We start from the raw sequence: 22,718 nt of genomic DNA, 5'->3' as shown, positions 1-22,718 counted from the left end.
ATACACGGACACTATAGCGATATGAAAGAGAGAAAAATAGTTCAGCTTTTAACTTGTTTTTAACATATATGTTATTACAAAAAGCTAAAAATATGTCAAGTGCGGTGCTTTCATTCATTATCAAATATATCGCCAACAAGTTACAGACACCTACTGAGAAAAGTCCTTAGCCCAACACACCCATATACTTACTTTAATATATAAAATGAATCCTAATCTATTATTCGTTTCGCCAGTGGTTTAGGTGAATTCCACCCAGTATCAGTAACCCTCAACAAGGCTTCACACATATGTAGAGAGTATATTATATTTCTAGTATTTTAGGATTTTTGCTTTTTCTTCTCCGTAATGAACTTAATCCTATCTGGTCTGGGGTCGGCCCGTAATTTTGTAAGCCAGGATATGTTTTAACGCAAAGGGGAGGGGGCCAGGATCAGGTGGCAATCATACGGAAGGAGCCTAGTCAGCCACGAAGATTTGAACTCGCGACTGTTACATTGTGAGTTGAGCACCATAATCATCAGGTCATGACACGTTCTTTGAGCTGGTTTTTTTACTCGTCACAGCGAATATATGGAATATATGGTATGAGGGATATATATATATACACTTATATATATATTCGGTTATCATTTAATTTGTTCTCATCAATTATTATAAGTATGTTGAATAGCTTATCTGCTAAATAATTCAGAAGAATAAATTAGTACCATCATTTCTATGTACTTTTTAACTTCTATATAAATATAGGTTCACTGTAGTGGGTGAAAGACCATGCTTGTTAAGGTGTCAGGACCTGTTACGCCAGTGACCCCTCGGGTCTCCCCTGTTATCGTCGACGCCCTACCGCCCAACCTCTCGCCGTTTCAAGTAGCCACGTTCATCGCCCACGCTAGGTCAAACCCAACTATCGACCCGTCCAGGACTCGTGTCCTTCGCCGAGGCGGCATTTTCATCCAGCCCTCTACACCCGCGGATTCAGAATACTTTTGCCGACCATAGAATATTATATTCAACATCAGTTGTTCCTCCACAAAAAGTCCAGTTAGCCTTTTCTCAGTGTTTCTTATAGGCGTTTACCCAAGTATCGAATCAGACGAAATCAAATAAGCCATGGAAAGCCACACCCAAACCAGGCTACACGCAGTTCATCGTATTTTCTCTAAGCATACTAACCGGCCCACCCACTTTATCAAGATAGTAACATAGTGCTGACTACATCTTGCACAATGAGTGTTACCACTATATCTTCTACTACAGCGCACGTCGCCGTTCCACCCATCCGCAGTCATGTAACACTCCCAGACGAAATAGGCAACCTAGAGGCGACTTTCAGCAGTCAAGTATCGACTCATCACCTAACCCAGATTCAAGCAGGAATAACATCCAAGCATCCTCTACCAGGGCTATATTGATGCCCTCAAGCCCCCATACCAGCAACATGTCCGGACTTCCCGACCCGATGAAAACACATGACAAATCTTGCCATACCACAGCTATAATTTCAAGCACAATAACCTCAAGCCAGGCGCAAACCACACGAACCGAAGCTACAAACGCACTAGTTCAGACTGATTTCAAGACTACTAACACTCCCAAGATACAAACTAGGACAAGAAGAAGACACAAATCAGTCCAGACAACAAATCATTCAGGGAGCGCAACCTATGCTCTTCATGCACACGTGCTCGTAACCTACTACCGATTACTCAGACAAACCAATAACCACCAGATCAACCAGACCCCATTACCTGCAGTCCAGCCGAACAGGGAAGCGGACTTACCACTTCCCTTTAACCCTATCTCGCTAATCAAACATGTAAGACATTTCAGTGACATAGCCCTTTACCTCAACTGGAACTTCGACTCAGACCTTCCTTCTTCCTCAAGTCAACCAAACAGGCACTAGCTGGATTATTGGGACCAGCCAGTGAAAGTGGCTTTTCTCGGGGTTCTCCCGTTTCCCCACATCAAAATTGTGGCATTGGATTTATAGATCCCAGCAGCCCTGATGAACCCTAAGTCATATATCGGCCGTTGATTTTGTGATATTCACGCATAGCGGGTGCCGAGTTGTCGGTTTTTCGTCTTTCTTGCCTGCTCATGATCTCGAACTTAATATCATTACTATCAGGATGATCTCGTTTTACGTCATTTTTTTTTTTGGTTTTTTCGGGTTGCTCGATCAAACTCTCAAATCAAGAGTGGAGGGAAGAGAAAGTTTATCTTTATGAACGCCCCCGGTTATCTCTATCTCCTCTGGGGATGGAGAATTTTAAACCGACATAACAGTCAGTATTTTGTTAGTTTGTTTGTTTGTGTGAAAGACAACTCAAAACACCATGTATTCAGAGTATACGATGTTTCTATATAAATGTATTAACTAAATTTCACACGGATATATAAGGATATATTCTTGCCCGGCCCCGAATCGTGCCGTTTGAGTCGATGTCTCGTCGGCTTTTTGGACTACGGTCTCCGGCCTGGCCTGCTTCCCTTGTGCCGCCTTTGTCTCGTCCCCTTTCTCACCCGTCATTTTCATAATGCCCCATCTCACTTCATGACCTTAAACAAGTCAAATAAAATACAAGAAAACTTCCACGTAAAAGTAAATAATTTTCCATGAGCGGGGACAAAGAGGAACCACAACGTTCCTGACCACCCCTGTGGGGGAGAGAATTCCTCAGACTTCTCTCTCTCTAAACTAAACCCCTACCAAGTTCGTTTGCGTTTTACACGGATATAAGCTGATTGAAAGCACTTTATTTCTCATTGATTTAATAACTATCGTTTAGAACTAAAACTAAACACATTTCATAAGACAGGTTAACCTATATTTATCTTTTAAAGCTCTGCTCTTAAACACTAATTTTTCATGACAAAAGTCTTAAACCTTTCGCCCGAGTGCTTGTTGAAAACACTGATTTATCAACACCACACTTACATAACACCCGAAAACCAGTCGTTAAAATTTACTGAAAACATAACATCGATGTATTCTATGACATGCCTTTCTTTTCAACTCCCTACCCCCAATGTAGTTGCTCGTGATTCTGAGACTCATGTTGTCTCAGAATCAGAAAAAAGATACACAAAGGTACGACTAACATGTGTATAGTACTTGATGTTACAGTATAGTTTAAAGCCATTACTCAACAACTGTACCATAAAGATTAGGACACTGTAAGTTGAATAGCTGTTCTACTCCAACATACTACTATTAAACTTCCAAACAGGAACATTTTTCTTTACAAGAAGCGTATAGAGCGTTTTTTAATTGCATAACGAGATATTGTTAAATGTTGCTCATTAACTTAAGTTCGTAGTCGTAGTACACGCAAGTGCTCAAGTGTTTTATTCTAGAAGTTACTAAAGAAACGGTGCTACTACTTACAATATTCTTCATCAAACGACTCTTCATCATAAGTCGCACTGTTCATGTTGTTCAAGACACCAGTGTAGTATTGTTGTAGTTGTTCTCGGATGAAGTTAAAACTATCTTGATAGCCACTTAACACTGCTACCCTTGTCTAGATATAGAACAAAATCATTATCATATCTCTATCATAAGTGATTTTATCTACAGACTAAGAATAGACAGAGATAATGGCTTTCTCTATGTATTGAGATAATGGTTTTATTTGTAGATTAAGAGTGTGGTTTTATTTGTAGATTAAGAGTGTAATTTTAACTGTATATTAAAAATGTGGTTTTATCTGTAGATGAAAAGTCTGGTTGTATTTGTATATTAAGAGTGCAGTTTCAACTGTATATTAAGAATGTGGTTTTTATCTATATATTAAGAATGTTGTTTTAACAGTATGTTAAGAGTATGGTTTTAACCATATATTAAGAATATGGTTTTATCTGTGGATTAAAGTGTTTTTTATATGTATGCTAAGGGTGGACTTTTAACTGTACATTAATAATGTGGGTTTTATTTGCAGATTAAGAGTGTAGTTTTAACGGTTTAGCAAGAATGTGGTTTTATTTGTAAATTAAGAATATGGTTTTATCTGTAGATTAAGAGGTGTGGTTTTAACTGTATATACTCTTCAAAAAAAGAAACGCAAAAGGGATATTTTTGTTATTTTAAAGAGAAATATATGTAATAACGTTACAAGCTCAGAGTATGTGATGTTACATATGTTAAGGCACTGATTGTCAGACCAAAATGACAATAAAAGTTGTGCTCATTGAAAACGGAGGAAAACATCGGATTTTTCGCCAAAACGCATTCGTGTCCAATAAATTTGTTTGAGAGATCTGCATGTTCTGCAAATGCAACATGTGCAAAATCCCTATAAAAGTGACGGGTTTTCGGTTTCCATAGCTCAGTGTTAAGCCACCGACACGCAATACAGTTACGCCAAGACTGACTGAAGCACAATGCAACAACGCCATTGGTCGCTTGGAAGCAGGCGAATCTCGATCAGATGTTGCCAGAGCTGTGAATGTCCACCCAAGCACCATCACAAGGCTATGGAATCGTCACCAACAACATGGATCAACTTGTGACCGTCCACGATCTGGCAGACCTCGTGTGACCACGCCCGCTACATCCGGTTACGTCATCTTCGGGATAGGACCACCACTGCGACGTCTACTGCCTCAACCATACCAGGGCTGCGTAGGACTTCCGATCAGACCATACGCAACCGTCGACGAGATTTTTAGGCCCCATGTGCAACCCATCATGGTGAACGTCAACGACGTTTTTCAACATGACAACGCCCGTCCTCACACAGCCCAACTCACCACTGTCTTCTTGAGACACCACAACATCAACGTTCTTCCCTGGCCCTCCAGATCACCAGATTTAAACCCCATCGAACATCTTTGGGACGAGTTGGACCGACGTCTGCGACGGCGACAACCTAAACCGCGGACTCTACCTCAGCTTGCAGCAGCTTTGCAGGCTGAATGGACAGCCATTCCACAGGATGTGATTCGTCATCTCATCGCTTCCATGGACAGGAGATGCCAAGCAGTTATTGATGCTCACGGGGGGCATACTCGTTATTGACGTTGAGTGACGTTAAACGTCAACTAGTGAGCGTGGACTTCGCCTTTGCAGACTTTGAATGTTCAGCAGTGAATGTGCAAAGTTTCACACATGTCATACAGAACTACCCGGAATAAACTTGTTAACAATATGTCTCAAATTTTTCTTTTTGCGTTTCTTTTTTTGAAGAGTATATTATGAGTGTGGTTTTATCTGTATATTAAGATTGTGTTTTTATATGTAGATTAAAGTGTGGTTTTTATCTCTATATTAAGAGTGTAGTTTTAAATGTATATTAAGAATGTGGTTTTAATCTGCAGATTAAGAGTGGAGTTTTAACTGTATATTGAGAATGTGGTTTTTATCCGCATGTTAAGAGTGGAGTTTTAACTGTATCTTAAGAATGTGGTTTTTATCTGCAAATTAAGAGTGTTGTTTTAACTGTATATTAAGAATGTGATTTTATTTGTAAAATAACAGTGTGGTTTTATCTGTATATTATGAAGTGTAGGTTAACTGTATATTAAGAATGTGGTTTTTCTCTGTATATTAAGAGTGTAGTTTTAACTATACATTAAGAATGTGGTTTTATCTGGAGATTAGGAGTGTGATTTTATTAAAATCTTAAAACAAATAGTACTTACATCATCCGGTTGTAAAAACATGACGCCTGGAGGATAAATAATCTCATTTAGTCCTAAGCTCTTCAGGTGATTTTTATTAATAAGAGTTCTGCAATCAAATATGAAGAAAAACTATTGTGGAAAGTTTGTACACCTTTGTTTTCAATAAATTGGAAATTCTAGTACATTTTGTATATAACATAAATCATATTTCATGGGTGCAATAATTAGTTCAGTATTATTTGATACGGTTTTTAATAGAGACAGAAGAGAATAAGGCTAACTGATTCACTTAAGTTACATGTAAATAATACATACACTTAGTGCTTTGTGGTAGAAAGTACCCAGTTAATGGCTCACATCAGGAGCTTACAGTGGCCCGTCCGTCCACGATGTATTCCTGCAAATACTAAGTAGGTTTCCTTTTACTTGACTCAGTTTTTCTCTGGCTTGATGAAGAATTTTCTTAGCTGCTCTGGATTGTTTCAGTGTTTTATTCCTGTTCTTTTATACAAAAGAAAGTCATGGATCATCATCCATCTTGCTGTCTAAGCCTGACAGCAGCTGCATACATGCATTACTGTCATGATGTACCTACCCTCATTAGTGATAACGCTAATAACTGAAAGTATTAGCTGAAGGACTGAGCGATCCATCCACCTAGTTATTTCACATTGGAATTGAAGTTTGAATTGAAGCTAACACTGACAGAGAGTTTGATGGGTCTCTCGTGCTTGGTTAGATTTGTTTTGAATTTCGCGCAAGGCTACATGAGGGTTATCTGCGCTAGCCGTCCCTAATTTAGCAGTGTAAGACTAGAGGAAAGCAATTAGTCATCACCACCAACCGCCAACTCTTGTACTACTCTTTTACTGACGAATAGTGGGATTGACTGTAATATTATAACGCCCCCACGGCTGAAAGGGCGAGCATGTTTTGGGTGACGGGAATTCGAACCCGCGACCCTCAGATTACGAAACGAGTGCTTTAACCACCTGGCCATGCCGGGTCCTCTCGTGTTTCGAATCATTGAGAAGATGCATCGTATTGACTCAGTGATGTTAGAGAAAAACACAAATTGGTACAAAGAAAAGGAGTAGCCAGGTTAAACGGAACCTAATTTTTCATTGTGCAAACAAAAAGGGGCAGCACAGATTACTTTAACGTGTAATAGATCTGGAACTCAAGTCAGGGGACATGATCAAAATCTGTTGTAACGTCTCTTTTACATACTTTCCAAAAACGTCAATACTAAAGCAATAAAGATACAAGTATAACCCATTGATAAGTTTTCGACTTGTGATGAATCAGTGTTGCCTTCAACTGTGGACCTCTAGAACTATATGTTGCGCTAATGCATTTCCATGACAACTCTGAGAAGGTAGCAAAACTACTGCAACTCGTGTTAATTATCCCCATTGGTGGATGGTTGTCACAGAGTGAAGATTTACATGTAAACTAAAAACTTCATACTGGGGGTAAGTGGTAATTTATTTAAGTGGAAACTATTTTCTTGTTTCAATTTTTCAACTCTCAGTGTGTAGATGTGATGGACTATGTGTATGTTGGTAACGTTTGAGCTGGATTCTTTAGATGATTAGCTGTCTCAGCAGTTGCTATTGATCTACTTAAATTACATAGAACATCAGCAATAGGTAGTGGAGCATACATTACTTCCACAAGTAGCTGATATGACATCAATGAGTAGAGCATAGAGTGCTTCCACAAGTGCCTAATAGGACATCAGCAGTGGGTAGAGCATAGAGTACTTCCACAAGTACTTCATAGAACATCAGCAATAGGTAGTGGGGCATACATTACTTCCACAAGTACCTGATAGGTCGTCAACAATAGATAGTGGAGTATACATTACTTTCACAATAGGATAGAATATCAGCTGGATACAAACCATGGACTTTCGGATTCACCCTTCGGCTTGTTTTCCAACAGATACATCTTAATTTATTCTCAAATAAGCACGTGCGTTAACGAGGTGAAAAAATATAAAGGTCACACCTGTGAAAGTTCAATACATACGTGCGTTACAGGCTCAAACTGTGATGAAAAAAGTAAAGAATTTTGAGAAAACAGTTCAAATCTAAACTATAATAATGTATAATTTACAATATAAATGTATTACATTCTACAGTGGTAAATACATAGTCAACGGTTCATACTGATTCTATCTGCCAATAACACATTTCTAGTGCTCCACGGTAAAAAGTATTTTGGTCAGTTTACAGTACCTACCTGTCAATAATACATATTCCAAGTGCTCCACGGTAAAGAGTATTCAGTTGATTGGCTATGTTGATGACTTGTTCTTTTTCATTCTTATCATATGTAAGAAAAACCTTTGGTAGTTCTAGATTATCGTATTCTGTACGAATTCTATCTGAGGAAGGTTTGACCTCAACCTACAAAGAGCAACAACAACAACAACTGCATCTATATGTACACACACGTGAAACGCTAGAGTGAAAATATAATTTTATATGAAATATAAAAAAAATATAGAACTAGCTGACTGATTTACCCATGGTTCCATATCAACAGCTTGCAGAAAGACGTTGACGCTGGTAAGGTCAATTCTCATCCAGTGTACAGCTTGTAAACAGGAGTGTCCAGATTGTGGTTCCACGTTGCTACACTGTAGTGCCCATAATTTCGGCTCCTTCTCTGTTTTCCCATGATTTTCTCCATCATTTTGGAGGTCTGGTTCTCTAAATCATGATAAATCATGACTATTTTGAAGGTACCATTTAAAAAATCCCACAACCCTAGTATTCTCAAGGTTAAACGTACCGTGACAAAGAAAGCTCCAAATAATAAGTACAATATAAGGAACAGGTGTGACTAAGAAAATGCTAGAAATAATACCAAAGTACTTGTTCTAGTTTAGAAGAAAACTGTAGTTTTCTTTTTGATAAAAAATATAATATCTCACGTGTTAAAACGTCTTCTAGTTTTACATATATTGCATGCATAGATAGAGTGAATGTCGGCCCGGCATGGCCAGGTGGGTTAAGGCGCTCGACTCCTAATCTGAGGGTCGCGGGTTTGAATCCCGGTCGCACCAGACATGCTCGCCCTTTCAGCCCTGGGGGCGTTATAATGTGACGATATTCGTTGGTAAAAGAGTAACCCAAGAGTTGGCGGTGGGTGGTGATGACTAGCTGCCTTCTCTCTAGTCTTACGCTGCTAAATTAAGGACGGCTAGCGCAGATTGCTCTTATGTAGCTTTGCGCGAAATTCAAACAAACATAATGAATATAAAAACAAAGGCATAAGGCGAGAGTGTTGCTTCTCCTGTTTTTAGTTGATACTTCTGTTTCTAGCAATTAATATGAAGAAAATATTTTATGTATCGCCACTTCCATTAATTTTATATGTCATATAAATTACCTTATAGTGTCTATATACTGTAGTTTTTATTTTTATAGGTAGTTTGTAACGTTATCCGGTAGTTTTTAATGTCAGTTTAATAGTTGAAAAATGGCTATTCGTAACTTTAAATTATATTGTTAAAGATCTTAAAACGAAAACTGTGAAACATAACTAACCTAAGTGCATTATAGTTGTACACGGTAAACATAAGTACCGTCTAAAGCCATTGGAAATTGTGAAACATAAGTAAGGTTTGAATGCAAGATCGTTGGATACTGCAAACATAAGTACCATCTAAGATCTATGGTCATTGGAAACTGTGAAACGTAAGGAGATCTAAGGTGATATGTTCATTGAAAACTGTGAAACGTAAGGAGATCTAAGGTGATATGTTCATTAAAAACTGTAAAATATATGTACGATTAGAGAAATAATTCAAGATCGTTGATGGATTTGAACTTACGATAGTCCTAGAGTTGTGTCATAGTCTGTGGTTAAAGCACAAAGGTACTTATCGGAAACCCTCATGGCTGTCTCCATGAATACTCTGTGTTCTAAGGTACAGAAAAGAGCGTGCTAATTATCTAATCAGTTACAAAAACACTGTTTTATAATACAAAACCTGATTATTGCATATGCAGTTACGAAAACAGTTTTATAAAAGTAAAATAAAACAAAATTTATTATCACATGTATAGTTGCAAAAACATTGTTTTATGAAACACAAATAAAACAAGACCTAATTATCGCATATACAATTGTGGAAACATTGTTTTATAAAAGATAAAGCAAATAAAAATCTTATTATGGCACATGCAGTTACGAAAACAGTTTTATAAAATAAAAATAAAACCTGATTATCGCATGTACAATTGCAAAAACACTGTGTTCTAAGAAATAGGGCCAAGCGCGTAAGGCGTGCGACTCGTAATCCGAGGGTCGCGGGTTCGCGCCCTTGTCGCGCTAAACATGCTCGCCCTCCCAGCCGTGGGGGCGTATAATGTGACGGTCAATCCCACTATTCGTTGGTAAAAGAGTAGCCCAAGAGTTGGCGGTGGATGGTGATGACTAGCTGCCTTCCCTCTAGTCTTACACTGCAAAATTAGGGACGGCTAGCACAGATAGCCCTCGAGTAGCTTTGTGCGAAATTCCAAAACAAACAAACAAACAAACTAAGAAATAGACAAAACCATGGGCGTCCCTCGAGAGAATGACAAGAGGTAATTGTCCCCATAACTGGAAAATCAAAAACAAAATTTCATTTAGCGGATGTATGTGATTTGTTTATTCATTTCACGATTACACATAACTCTCTCCCTCGTTAACATTTCTGCGGACGCACATTGACAAAACCTGTTAATTTCCTATTCACCTGCAAAAAAAACAACAAAAAAAACTACTGATTTTTGATATACTGAAAATGTCATTTAAAAAAAAGGACAAACAAATCAGAGTAATAAAATTTAAATGTATGTCTAATCTTTACATCCAATCTGATTTTTATTTATTTTCAATGCAGATGATTAGAGGCACAAACTCGACAACAGATCAGGAATATCTTGAAATCAATGTAGAAACTGACAAATATGAACAGCTTAATTTTGGTTATAAACGGATTGAGTACTTTAAATCAAAATTATTTTGAAACTTTAACACGTGCTGTATTCTTTATTTCCACGTTCAATGACTCTCTATTCGACAACCATACATTTTATATATGTAAAAACGGCTCGTTTGGGTTGAGAACATATTTTACGTAGAAGAGCGAACAAAGTTTCGACCTTCTTCTGTCGTCGTCAGGTTCACATACAGACCTGCAGCATAGGTTCCATTACAAAGGTCCGGCATGACCACATGGTTAAGGCACTCAACTCGTAATCTAAGGGTCGCGGGTTCGAATCCCCGTCGCACCAAACATGCTCGCCCTTTCAGCCGTGTGGGCGTTATAATGTGACGGACAATCCCACTATTCGTTGGTAAAAGAGTAGCCCAAGAGTTGGTGGTGGGTGGTGATGACTAGCTGCCTTCCCTTTAGTCTTACACTGTTAAATTAGGGACGGTTAGTGCAGATAGCCCTCGTGTAGCTTTGAGCAAAATTCAAAACAAATCCGTTGCAAAGTACTTTGTAGGCTGTCATGTTCAAAGTACAATCATCCTCCTATATGTTTTCCGTAATACATCTAGAATATGAGGACGATAGGTTTCTATCACTCATTTTAATAATCCAATCGCACAGAAATCCATACGTGCTACATCCAGCGACTCGACAAGTACTTTTTAATATATAACAACCCATTTTATTCTCCATCTGACTGACGTATGCGACGGTTGTACAATTTTATAGTGCAAAAACAGGGGTTGTACAATTTTATAGTGCAAAAACAGGCAAATGTCTCTTCACCACACAGACATCCTTCTTTATAACGTTGTGTACTGTTTGCTTGGGACATGTGAACAGCTTTTGTCTTTGGTATTTGTGTTCGCAGATTCCCTTTACTTGGTGTACAACTTCTTACAAGTCTCTTTTTGGACAATCTCCCAAGTTGGCCGATATGGTTTTGTTTTCCAATACCATTATGCACAAGAAATGCCCCTTCTTGGAAAATTTTAATCCCCGACCTGAACATACCTTTATGATCTGGATGTATGAAATAAAGTGCTTTTAGACATCCTTTCCAAAAACAACCAGTTTTCGCTGGCATCACACTACCTATGAACACCAAACAATGTCATAATGTAGTACTGATATACTCTGTTCCACCACAATTTTATGTGACTTACTATTTCGCATATTCTAGTGCGTTTTAATATACCGTATCAAATCATCATCTGTATTATTATTATTACCACCCAACCTTAGACTGAAGTTGTTTAAATTCATGATGAATGAAAGGTTAGGAAATGAAAAGTTGTTTCATTCATATATAATTTAAAAAAAAAAGCAAAACCAAAACGTCCATAAAACAGTAAAACAGAAAATGTGAAACCGTAACTTTGTATGTATCTCCTCATGAACCCAACAAACCTGCATGCCGAATTTAGTGAAGATCTATGAAGAGGGACAAAGTAAAGATAAAAAAGTGCGAAAAAAAACACTCATAAAAACCGCAAAAGGCAAAATTGAAAATGTGTGTGTATTTCCGCATAGACTTAATGAGCCTCGATACCAATTCTGGTGAAGATCCATCGACACCCTGCGAAGTATTTACATGTACATAAAATAGACAGTACTATTACATTTACATGGATGACGCCAGCACAGGAGATCAACATGTGACGTATTCATGACGTCATATCTGCGCCCTGAAAATGGAGAGAAAAAGTTCTCTGTGACGGGAAGCGGAGGCGAAACAGTGAAATCGAGACACCTTTTGTAAATCTACATGCACACTGGATAAAAATTTCGCGAAGTTGAGGGTTGCACATCGCATAATAGAAAAGGTTTTCTAGCATTAGAAAAGCAAGAGTTCCATTATAGTATGATTTTATTACACAAAGTGCAAAGACTGTACTTGCTCACATCGACATGAAATAATGTTTTGTTTTGTGATTCTAAACGAGGACATTATTTTTTGATGTTTATTTCTACTTTACTTAGTTCAGACATGTTACAGTACTCATATAGTTTAACCTGTCCTCGACTTAGTGCTATTAGCTCTACTACGCCAGTTAAAAGCTTATTTTTTCTAACTGAATACAGAAGAGGCTTACCATAAGATCCCAACTCCTTCAGAAACATGAAAAGGATATTACACCTTCCTTTACACTTGTCTTCCAAATCCTGCCGTTCTGTAACACTCTTCAAAATTGGAATTTTATCTATCATTGCAATGCTAAGAAGACAGAAAAAGATACATCTTGTGGACCTTAATAGTACCTATATCATGAAAGGTAAACACTATTATTCATGATTACTACATACATTTTGTAAAATAAACATAACTATTTAAAGTTTACTCTTTATTCTTGCGAGATAAATGCTGTTATTAGAGACCTGATCCTTATTGTTGTAAAATAAACAATATAGGTTAACATGTCTTTCCTTATTATATTGTACTATAATCTTTATCACTAAAACACCTTTTAGTTTGCTCCCTTGTTTTTCATGTGTGCTACCTTTAATTGCCTGTATTAGTTTGTAAACAATGCATCTCAGTAAAAATCAGAGTGTCACCCCTATTCAGTGATTCAATGGTAAGGAGATTTTATTACACTAAAAAAGGGGGTTCGATACCTGCAGTGAGTACAGCATAGATAATCCATTGTTAAACTTTGCACTCAAAAAACAAAACATAAACAAAAAATTCCTAACTCCTATAGTTTGAAAACAAAAACTGGTATCAAAATTGTTTAATTTATTTGTATATTATTGTGATGCAGAATCCTTCAATTTGAAATTACAATCTCTAAGCGAGGTGTAAACTTTCACATATAATGGACCTATCGTGGCTGTTTCAGGGTCACGTGTTCGAATCTCTGTGACCATTGATGTTCAGTCTGTAAACCGCCTGGTTTACAAAAATGCAGACCAACCATAAAATAGTTAAAAGAAAATATTAATACTGTTAATATGGCGTTTGATTATAAAACCTTATTTGTTTGTTGTTACGAACTATAAACTCACTGAGCCACCAGGAGTCGCTGTGAAACGATATTTAACTATTTGTATGGGTGTTAACTGTAGGTGATATAAGTTTTGTAAAGATATAATGAATTGTGTCCCATCTTATAATTGTCTGATTTAGTGAAAAAAAACTGATCATTTATGCTTATTAATTGTTGTTATATCACTAATAATTATTTGTATATATATCTGTATAATAGTTTACTTTTACTCTAGTAATACGTTACACATGGACCCGGCATGGCCAGTTGGGTTAAAGCGTTCGAATCGTAATCTGAGTGTTGCGGGTTCGAATACCCGTAGCACCAAACATGCTCGCCCTCCCAGCCGTGGGGGCGTTATAATGTTACGGTCAATCCCACTATTCGTTGATAAAAGAGTAGCCAAAGAGTCAGCAGTGGGTGGTGATGACAAGCTGCCTTCCCTCTAGTCTTACACACCTAAATTAGGAACGGCTAGCGCAGATAGCCCTCGAGTAGCTTTGCGCGAACTTCAAAAACAAACAAACAAACAATAATGGACACATGACAAATTAATCTTAGAATATAAGTATTACAACCTTAATTAGTTTTTTCGTATCTATATTACTGACTTGTATCTGACCATTAAACGTTTTTCTTCTCACAAACTAAATTTATGCCTCTTCCAAAAACAAAGAATACACTATGTAAAAAAATTTTACTTTTTTCTTGTTACTGAGCAGAAAGTGTTATTTCCCATTTGCTTATGCCTAAAGTAAATAAAAAAGACCTATTTTTCTCTTCAAACTTTACTTTTGTGACCTGGGTAATGAAATATACAAATTTACCCATTTTTCAGAACATTCCAGATAGATTCAGGTGCTGAGTAGCTGATAGAAAATTTTCTCGAACTTACAAGAATTTTCAAGAACCTTTTAGAATATTCTAGAACTTTCCATAGTAATATATATACAGGGGCTCACCACTCACCACTTCAGTTTAGTTCTAGCTGCCTAAGTGAACACATAGACCTGTCTGATTTTATCAAAGATGGCATCAAGAAGCTGCAAGTATTCTGCTATGTATGTGACCAATTTATCAAGACAAGAGCGAAAAAGCACTCTGTGACAGCATCTGCTAAAATGTGTGAAGCCTACAAGGCATATTTCAGCATGCCTGTCGGAGATCAAGACAAACCCTGAGCACCTCGTTTTACCTGCGAGCATTGCAAAAAACTCTAGAAGGTAAGACGGACAATTTTTGCTTGCTTGAATGGTAAGATTTTATATTATACAACAGGGACACCGCAGCACACTACAACAGAAAGCACTAGCCACAACAGACCGAGGAGACACAATGTCAAGTGTGAGCCACTATTGGACCTTCAGAAGGTGTTGTTCCCACCACTGCACATAAAATCGGTTATTGTGAAACAATTTCTCACAGCTCTTGATAAAGAGTTTGCAGCCTTCAGGTACCTTCGAGATTTCTCCCCTAAGCTGTCTGAGGCACAGGTCAAAGCTGGTGTCTTCGTTGGACCACAATTAAAGAAAATCCTGGAGTGCACAGAATTCCCCAAGAAGCTCAATAGCAAGGAAAAAAGCTTGGGGCAGCTTTGTCACAGTGGTTCGGGGCTTCTTGGGCAATCACAAGGCCGAAAATTGTGTGGAATTGGTTGAGACTCTGGTAAAGAACTACAGCAAAATGGGCTACAGGATGTCCCTGAAAGTCCATATTCTTCACGCTCATCTTGATAAATTCAAGGATAACATGGAAGTATACTCAGAGAAGCAAGGCGAGCGCTTCCACCAAGATATACTGAACTTTTAACGCCGCTATCAAGGAGCGTATAACGGAAACATGATGGGAGACTATATTTGGAGGCTGATACGTGAAAGTGATTTATATTACAGTCGCAAATCTCGAAAAACTACTCACTTCTAAACATTTTTGTTCATTTTTCTATAATTTTAGTATAAATACATGTAAATCTTGATTCATATGATCTTTTATTCAGACCTTATGTAAATGAAAATGTGCAAATTTGTCCGTTTTTACATAGAAAATAGGTTAATTTTTAAATTTCTTTATCCAAGTCACAAAAGCAAAGTTTGAAAGGAATAATGGCCATTTTCTGTACTTTTACAACATAAGCAATTAAGAAATAACACATACTATCTAGGAACAAAATTTTTGTTACATAGTGATATCAATGAGATTTAAAAAGATAAGAATCAGTCCATATGTAACCTTATCTTTAAGATGTCTTACTAAGTTGGCTTTAATACATATTTCTCTGTGCTAGATAATTCAATGCCCTTGTTTTGTTGAAATTCTGCATATTAATTTCTGTAATTTCCTTAGCATTATTTCGTGAGATAACCACTGATTATGAACTCTACGCAAATAAAAGACAAAATCAGGAAACTGGGTCGTTGGTTCCTGATCTGTAAAATGTATATAAATACAGTGCAGCGCATCAGCAATTCGGCAACTCAACCATCTTAGTTTTCGCTCTCAACGAATCTTGAATGCCTTTGAAAGAACATTCAGTTAGTGGTCTAGTAAAATGAATGTTACATGCACTTCTGTGGCGATATTATGATACCGACCACACAGAATGGCTTCTTCTAATCCCTAATGTGGCTAATATTTTGCACATTATGCAGTGCACACTTCTAAATCATTTTACGGAGTTTCAAGTGCGTGTAGTGTCAGTTTGTCTGTTGTTAATCACAAAGCTACACAATGAGCTATCTGTGCTCCGCCTACCAAGGTTATTGAAATTTTTTTTTACCATTATAAAGCATCAGACTTTGCTGAGCTACTAGAGATGAGGGCTATAATGTGAGAAAATATTATTACCAAATAATTATAAAATATATTGTGGACAGTGAGTAGTAAATATTTCTTAAGCTTTTATCACTTTGGTTTATAACTACAAGTACATTAACAATATATGATTGTAACTTACTGTAAAACACTTGCAATAATTCCATGACGATCCTGTAGAGTATCCATCGGAAGGGAAATCTTTTTTCCTGCTCTGGAAATAAGAAGACAACACTAAATAGGCTACAGTAAATCTGTTCTGGAAATAAGACAACACAAAATAAGCTACAGTAAACCTGTTCTGGAAATAAGACAACACAAAATAAGCTACTGTAAACCTGTTTTAGAAATAAGGCAACACAAAATAGGTTACAGTAGACCTGTTCTAGAAATAAGACAACACAAAATAAGCTACAGTAAATCTGTTCTGGAAATAAGACAACACAAAATAAGCTACAGTAAATCTGTTCTGGAAATAAGACAACACAAAATAGGCTACAGTAGACCTGTTCTAGAAATAAGACAACACAAAATAAGCTAGAGTAAATCTGTTCTGGAAATAAGATAACACAAAATAAGCTACAGTAAACCTGTTTTAGAAATAAAACAACACAAAATAGGCTACAGTAGACCTGTTCTAGAAATAAGACAACACAAAATAAGCTACAGTAAACCTGTTTTAGAAATAAGGCAACACAAAATAGGCTACAGTAGATCTGTTCTAGAAATAAGACAACACAAAATAAGCTACAGTAAACCTGTTCTGGAAATAAGACAACACAAAATAGGCTACAGTAAACCTGTTCTAGAAATAAGACAACACAAAATAAGCTAGAGTAAATCTGTTCTGGAAATAAGATAACACAAAATAAGCTACTGTAAACCTGTTTTAGAAATAAGGCAACACAAAATAGGTTACAGTAGACCTGTTCTAGAAATAAGACAACACAAAATAAGCTACAGTAAATCTGTTCTGGAAATAAGACAACACAAAATAAGCTACAGTAAATCTGTTCTGGAAATAAGACAACACAAAATAGGCTACAGTAGACCTGTTCTAGAAATAAGACAACACAAAATAAGCTAGAGTAAATCTGTTCTGGAAATAAGATAACACAAAATAAGCTACAGTAAACCTGTTTTAGAAATAAGATAACACAAAATAAGCTACTGTAAACCTGTTTTAGAAATAAGGCAACACAAAATAGGTTACAGTAGACCTGTTCTAGAAATAAGACAACACAAAATAAGCTACAGTAAATCTGTTCTGGAAATAAGACAACACAAAATAAGCTACAGTAAATCTGTTCTGGAAATAAGACAACACAAAATAGTCTACAGTAGACCTGTTCTAGAAATAAGACAACACAAAATAAGCTAGAGTAAATCTGTTCTGGAAATAAGATAACACAAAATAAGCTACAGTAAACCTGTTTTAGAAATAAGGCAACACAAAATAGGCTACAGTAGACCTGTTCTAGAAATAAGACAACACAAAATAGGCTACAGTAAACCTGTTCTGGAAATAAAAAACAACATAAAACAGTAAACCAGAAGTCAGAAATGAGACAGTTTTAAAGATTTTGATAAACAAAGAAAGAACACGATGTTTCACTGAGTTATCTTAGGGTTTTCAAGTTTAAAGAAAAAAAGTTTATGACGAGAACAGATGTGGCATAGAACTTTGGTGAATATATGCAAATATTGTAGTTCCTTTATTTTAACAAAGTCACGGTTTTAACCTCAAGTATTAGGAAAGCCGTTAATACTATTTTATTTGCACAAGAGATTAAATCTTAAAGACAGTTAACAAAATTTTCGACATATAAATTTTTAATTAACAAATGTGGCCAATGACTCACAGTTAAGTCATTTCGCTCTTAAAACTGCATCAAACTTACTATTATATGTCCATCTATATACTTTCACGTCAGGCAAGACATATTCACTGAGCATACATCATGGTAGAATAATTTGATTAAATATAGGTGTCTTCGTGAATTTTATTAGTTTTCTTATGTACTATATCGGTATTGTCTTTATTGTTATTTATGATAAACTCCTAGTTGCAAACGTTTTCAATGTCCATTTCTTTCGTTCATAATTAACTGTTAATCAAAAATTGAAAACAAGGAGACTCAATTTACGAATATAACACAGAGAAACATTTTTAAGTGAGTTACTCCATCTTTTATTTTATTTTGCAAACTTAAAACTTTATTTTCGTGTTTCGTGTGTAAGACTACATTTTTCAAGAAGCCGCACATTGTAAAATTAAATGCAAACCTAGCAAAGTAGTTTAGAAAGAGACAAAAATCTCGTAACAGTTTACATGAGTGTGGAAAGACCAGCTTTTGATATAAAACTTGCACGAAAAGATTCGCTTTTGACGTGAGACCTGCACCAGTATGAAAAGGTTCGCTTTTGATGTGAAACTTGTTCGAGTGTGAAAAGATTCGTTTTTCATGTGAAACTTGCACGAGTGTGAAAAGGCTCGCTTTTGATGCGAAACATTACGTCATTACATACCTGAGTGCAAATACATTGCTCTGTATTGATTTTTCTTTGCAGAAAGACAATCCATGTTCTCGGCAGTCTACCTGTGTGGAATAAAAGTTAGTGTTATAACCTGTATTACCTTGGGATAATACAACTTTCTTGTACTTAACGCTAACATTTTGTATTTCATAGCAATATTCCCATATTTTCAGTGAAGTTTCATGTAATTCAACATAGTTCAGTGTGTATCTATTCATAGAACATTTTAACGTATAAAAATTTACAGTTATACTATTTTAATTGCTGAAAGTAGCTTGCTCAAACGCCTTTACTTTACAACCGAGTTTTCTTCCTCTTCACAGTTATATGCAGTTCGATGTCTCATGAAATACATTTTAGTGATTTTTTTTTTCAGTTTAGCCAAGCACAAAGAAAAGAATTCGACAGGTTTGTAAATTGCGCGGATTTATACACATCAAACGTTTCAGAGTTAATTTTCACTAGATGTAATATTTTTTGAAGACCTTGACCTCACCTTGGCAACTTTGACCCCATACTTTTGAGTGTGGAGATGAGCGGCGGCTTTATTGAGTTCTTCAACAAACTCTGGATTTGTAGGCCTTTCTGAAACATGTGAAAGTTAGAAACTTTAGTAAAGCCTTTGAGCGCACCTTTTTTCACATTTTTCCAAACTGAAAATTACGGTGTGTCTTAAATTCTAGGTATTATTTTTCACTCTTTGAAAGTCTCGAAAAATTATTTTCTTCGAACAACAAAGATTTTCGAAAAAATCATGCATTAACAAACAGATATTTTAAAAAGAACCTAGCTTAGAAACGCTAAAAAAACACGTACAAAACGTCAAAATTGCCGATGTCAGCGCCTCTAGCGGTATAGTTGCATATTACTGTCCTCACTCTTTGCCCGACTTTCCTGTTGTTCATACGCTATTTTATTGTGTGTTTTTTTTATTGCGTTTTCTATCCAAGGAAAAGCGTTTTACGTACGATACCGGATTTAAAATAAAATTTATTTTGTGTACCGAACAGATTGGGAATCGTGCAGCCGTTAAAACGTATACACTGAGTAAGACAAATGTACGTCGTTAGCGTGGTACGAAAACCAAGTAGTTTTCTTGCAAGAAAAGTACACAGTCATTTTCTGGCTCAAGAAAAGAAATACATCCTTAAATTGATTGCGCTGTTTTAACGTATTTTAGAGAGTTACGAAATAAAGGACCGCCTGTCTTAATGTTAAAAACAAAAGAATGTGCAGGAAATAACGGTATTTCGTTCAAGGCTAGTCATGGCTGGTGAGAGAAATATATGAAAAAAAAAGGTTTATCAATTCGACGAAGGACAATAATTAGTCAAACATTGCTGTTAGATTTTGAAACAAAACTTACCGAATATCAATATTACGTTATTGGTCTACCCCAAAGGGATCAATATTCTCTAAACCAAATCGGTAACGGAGATGAAACAGCAGTTTTTACTGATATGCCTCCTGTAAATGCTACAGGAGAAAAACAGGTGACAATCAAAACCACTGGTTATGAAAAGTTAAGAGTTAGTGTCATGCTACGTATATCTGTAAATGGAAATAAATTACTACTGTATGTCATATTAAACAAGGAAACATTGCTGAAAGAAAATTTTTGCAAAAATGTAATAGTTAATGCACAAAAAAAATGCTTTGATGACATCAGAGTTAATAGAAGAGTGGTTTGGATGTGTATGGGAACGTCGGCCTGGTGTATTATTAAAGCAACGGAGCTTATAATATCATCATAGCGAAGAGATGGAAATCATAGCAGAGGCTAAATTTGTTTATTTGTTTTTAGTTAAGCACAATGCTACACAATGAACTATCTGTGCTCTGCCCATCTCAGGTATAGAAACCCGGTTTCTAGCGTTATAAGTTCGTAAGCATACTGTTGTGCCATTAATGCACCCCCTCTCCCAGTGGCACAGCGGTATATCTGCGGACTCACACTAATAGTAACCGGTTTTCAATACCCGTGGTAGGCAGAGCATAGATAGCTCATTATGTAGCTTTGTGCTTAATTTCAAACAGACAAACGTTAATGGGAGGAGAGAATATACAAATGGTGATACGTTTCTAGTGAACATTAAAGATCAAAATATTACTGACTCCAACAAGGACAATCAGTCTGATAATATTATTACTCTTGTACTAATCGTATTTCAAGAAACCATATACATTTGTTGCATTAATAACATAGTTTTAGGTTTTACATACATATATATTGTTTGTGTTTCTTATATGAGTATAACCAAACACCACATAAAAAATAAAATGTTTAAGGTGGTAAAACAAATAAAAAATATAAAATTATAGTCTCCTAAACAAAACTCCATCGACTTTAACCTCCCACCCGTTGTTTCAGTTGTGAAAATTTTCACATTGCCCTCTACTGGGTGTATCTTTAAATAATAGTAACGTTGCGACGTAATCTATTACAATTTTATAATTAGCTTTATTTGATATTCTACATTATTTCTATGTCGGTTGGTGTAACTAGTTATGAACTGCTACGTTTTCATAGCGCTTGTAATTTACTCGATAAATTAACGAAAGACAGACGAAAACAAAACCATATGGATAATGTTTCATAGCTAAAGTACTCTCTTTCTTCCTTCTAAAAGTTATTACACTTTGTTTGTCATTCTACATCAGGAAATCTAGAGTAAAACGATTATTATATTTCGTATAATTGTATAGTTGTTGTTTTTTATCGTGGAATAGAACAAAATAAGTTATTAGAGGTAATAGACGTCACTAATCAAATGGTAGTTATTGTTTCGAAATTCCCTTGAACCTGAATAACTTTTGATGGACTTTTGTCCTTCTAAATGTTCTGTATTCAAGCTTAATTTTTCAGGACCAAAAAAAAAATTGCCATCCTAAAACTACTGGATTTCTTTAATACTAAAATTCTAAATATTTCTACAGAACGTAAAAGAAAGAATCGAATTAAACGCGACATTTTACGAAACAACAGAAAAATAGAGAAGTATTAGTAAGCACTTAGATATATCAAACTTGTCATAATAGAACAATTTATATTTACAAAATGAATCAAGCAGCTTTTGAAGTTACTTACCATTCGTATAGAAATAAAGGAGTTTAAGCCCCGAACCACTCGAGACAAATTTCTGGAGCTCGTGTGGTTTTATATCTAGGAGATTGGATGTATCTACGTTTGACCGTGATGGTGGAATACGCTGTGGACTGACAAGAGTAAAACCAATCACCACCACAAAAAGAATCACTATTTTCCAAAACAGTGATAACCTCTCCATACTTCACAATTTCTTTCTTGTGAGGCTATCGGTCATTCATGATATGAGAAAATGAAGTCCCGCATTGTTTTCAATAGAAAACGTTGATGACGTAGGCTCACAGACCGGTTACCAGTAGCAACGAGAGGAACCCACGCAAGAAGGAATTTTCCTTGATCGATTCAGAAGTTCAATGATGCAGGTAAGTACAACAGATTGAATCAAATATAATTTTTGCTGAAAATAGTTTTTTAACACGACATTACGTCTTAATACAATGATACTTTCAGGTAAGCATTTTGAATTAAAGTAATTGAAGTAGGTACTTGATTTTAAAAATTAGTAAAAAAAAGGCCAGGTATTTCAACTTATATATACGAGTTATCTTACTCGTATTTATACATCTACAAGGCTATAGATGGCAGCACTATCTTGTTAGGTACGTCTTCAAAGATTATCAAGAGATATATAAAGTGTTCTATC

General features: G+C 36.1%; 1 protein-coding gene across 1 annotated transcript in view; it reads right to left on the bottom strand.

Annotated features, from left to right (window-relative positions):
- The window catches only part of LOC143252387 (thioredoxin domain-containing protein 16-like), a 41,463-nt gene extending 18,968 nt beyond the window's left edge, over positions 1 to 22,495 (bottom strand). Inside the window, exons 1-10 of the mRNA XM_076504402.1 lie at positions 22,058 to 22,495; positions 19,466 to 19,554; positions 18,961 to 19,031; positions 16,574 to 16,645; positions 12,727 to 12,848; positions 9,479 to 9,569; positions 8,165 to 8,351; positions 7,879 to 8,045; positions 5,650 to 5,737; positions 3,395 to 3,530 (exon numbers count right to left, since the gene is read on the bottom strand). Of these exons, the coding sequence (XP_076360517.1) occupies positions 3,395 to 3,530; positions 5,650 to 5,737; positions 7,879 to 8,045; positions 8,165 to 8,351; positions 9,479 to 9,569; positions 12,727 to 12,848; positions 16,574 to 16,645; positions 18,961 to 19,031; positions 19,466 to 19,554; positions 22,058 to 22,256 (1,222 nt within the window). The 5' untranslated portion in view covers positions 22,257 to 22,495. The remainder of the gene's footprint in view (positions 1 to 3,394; positions 3,531 to 5,649; positions 5,738 to 7,878; positions 8,046 to 8,164; positions 8,352 to 9,478; positions 9,570 to 12,726; positions 12,849 to 16,573; positions 16,646 to 18,960; positions 19,032 to 19,465; positions 19,555 to 22,057) is intronic.
- Between the last annotated feature and the right edge of the window lie 223 nt (positions 22,496 to 22,718).

Source organism: Tachypleus tridentatus, chromosome 6 (genome assembly GCF_004210375.1).
Source record: "Tachypleus tridentatus isolate NWPU-2018 chromosome 6, ASM421037v1, whole genome shotgun sequence".
NCBI classification, from domain to species: Eukaryota; Metazoa; Arthropoda; class Merostomata; order Xiphosura; family Limulidae; genus Tachypleus; species Tachypleus tridentatus.
Note: the sequence above shows the minus strand (reverse complement) of the source record. Positions and strands in the feature narration are given on the sequence as shown.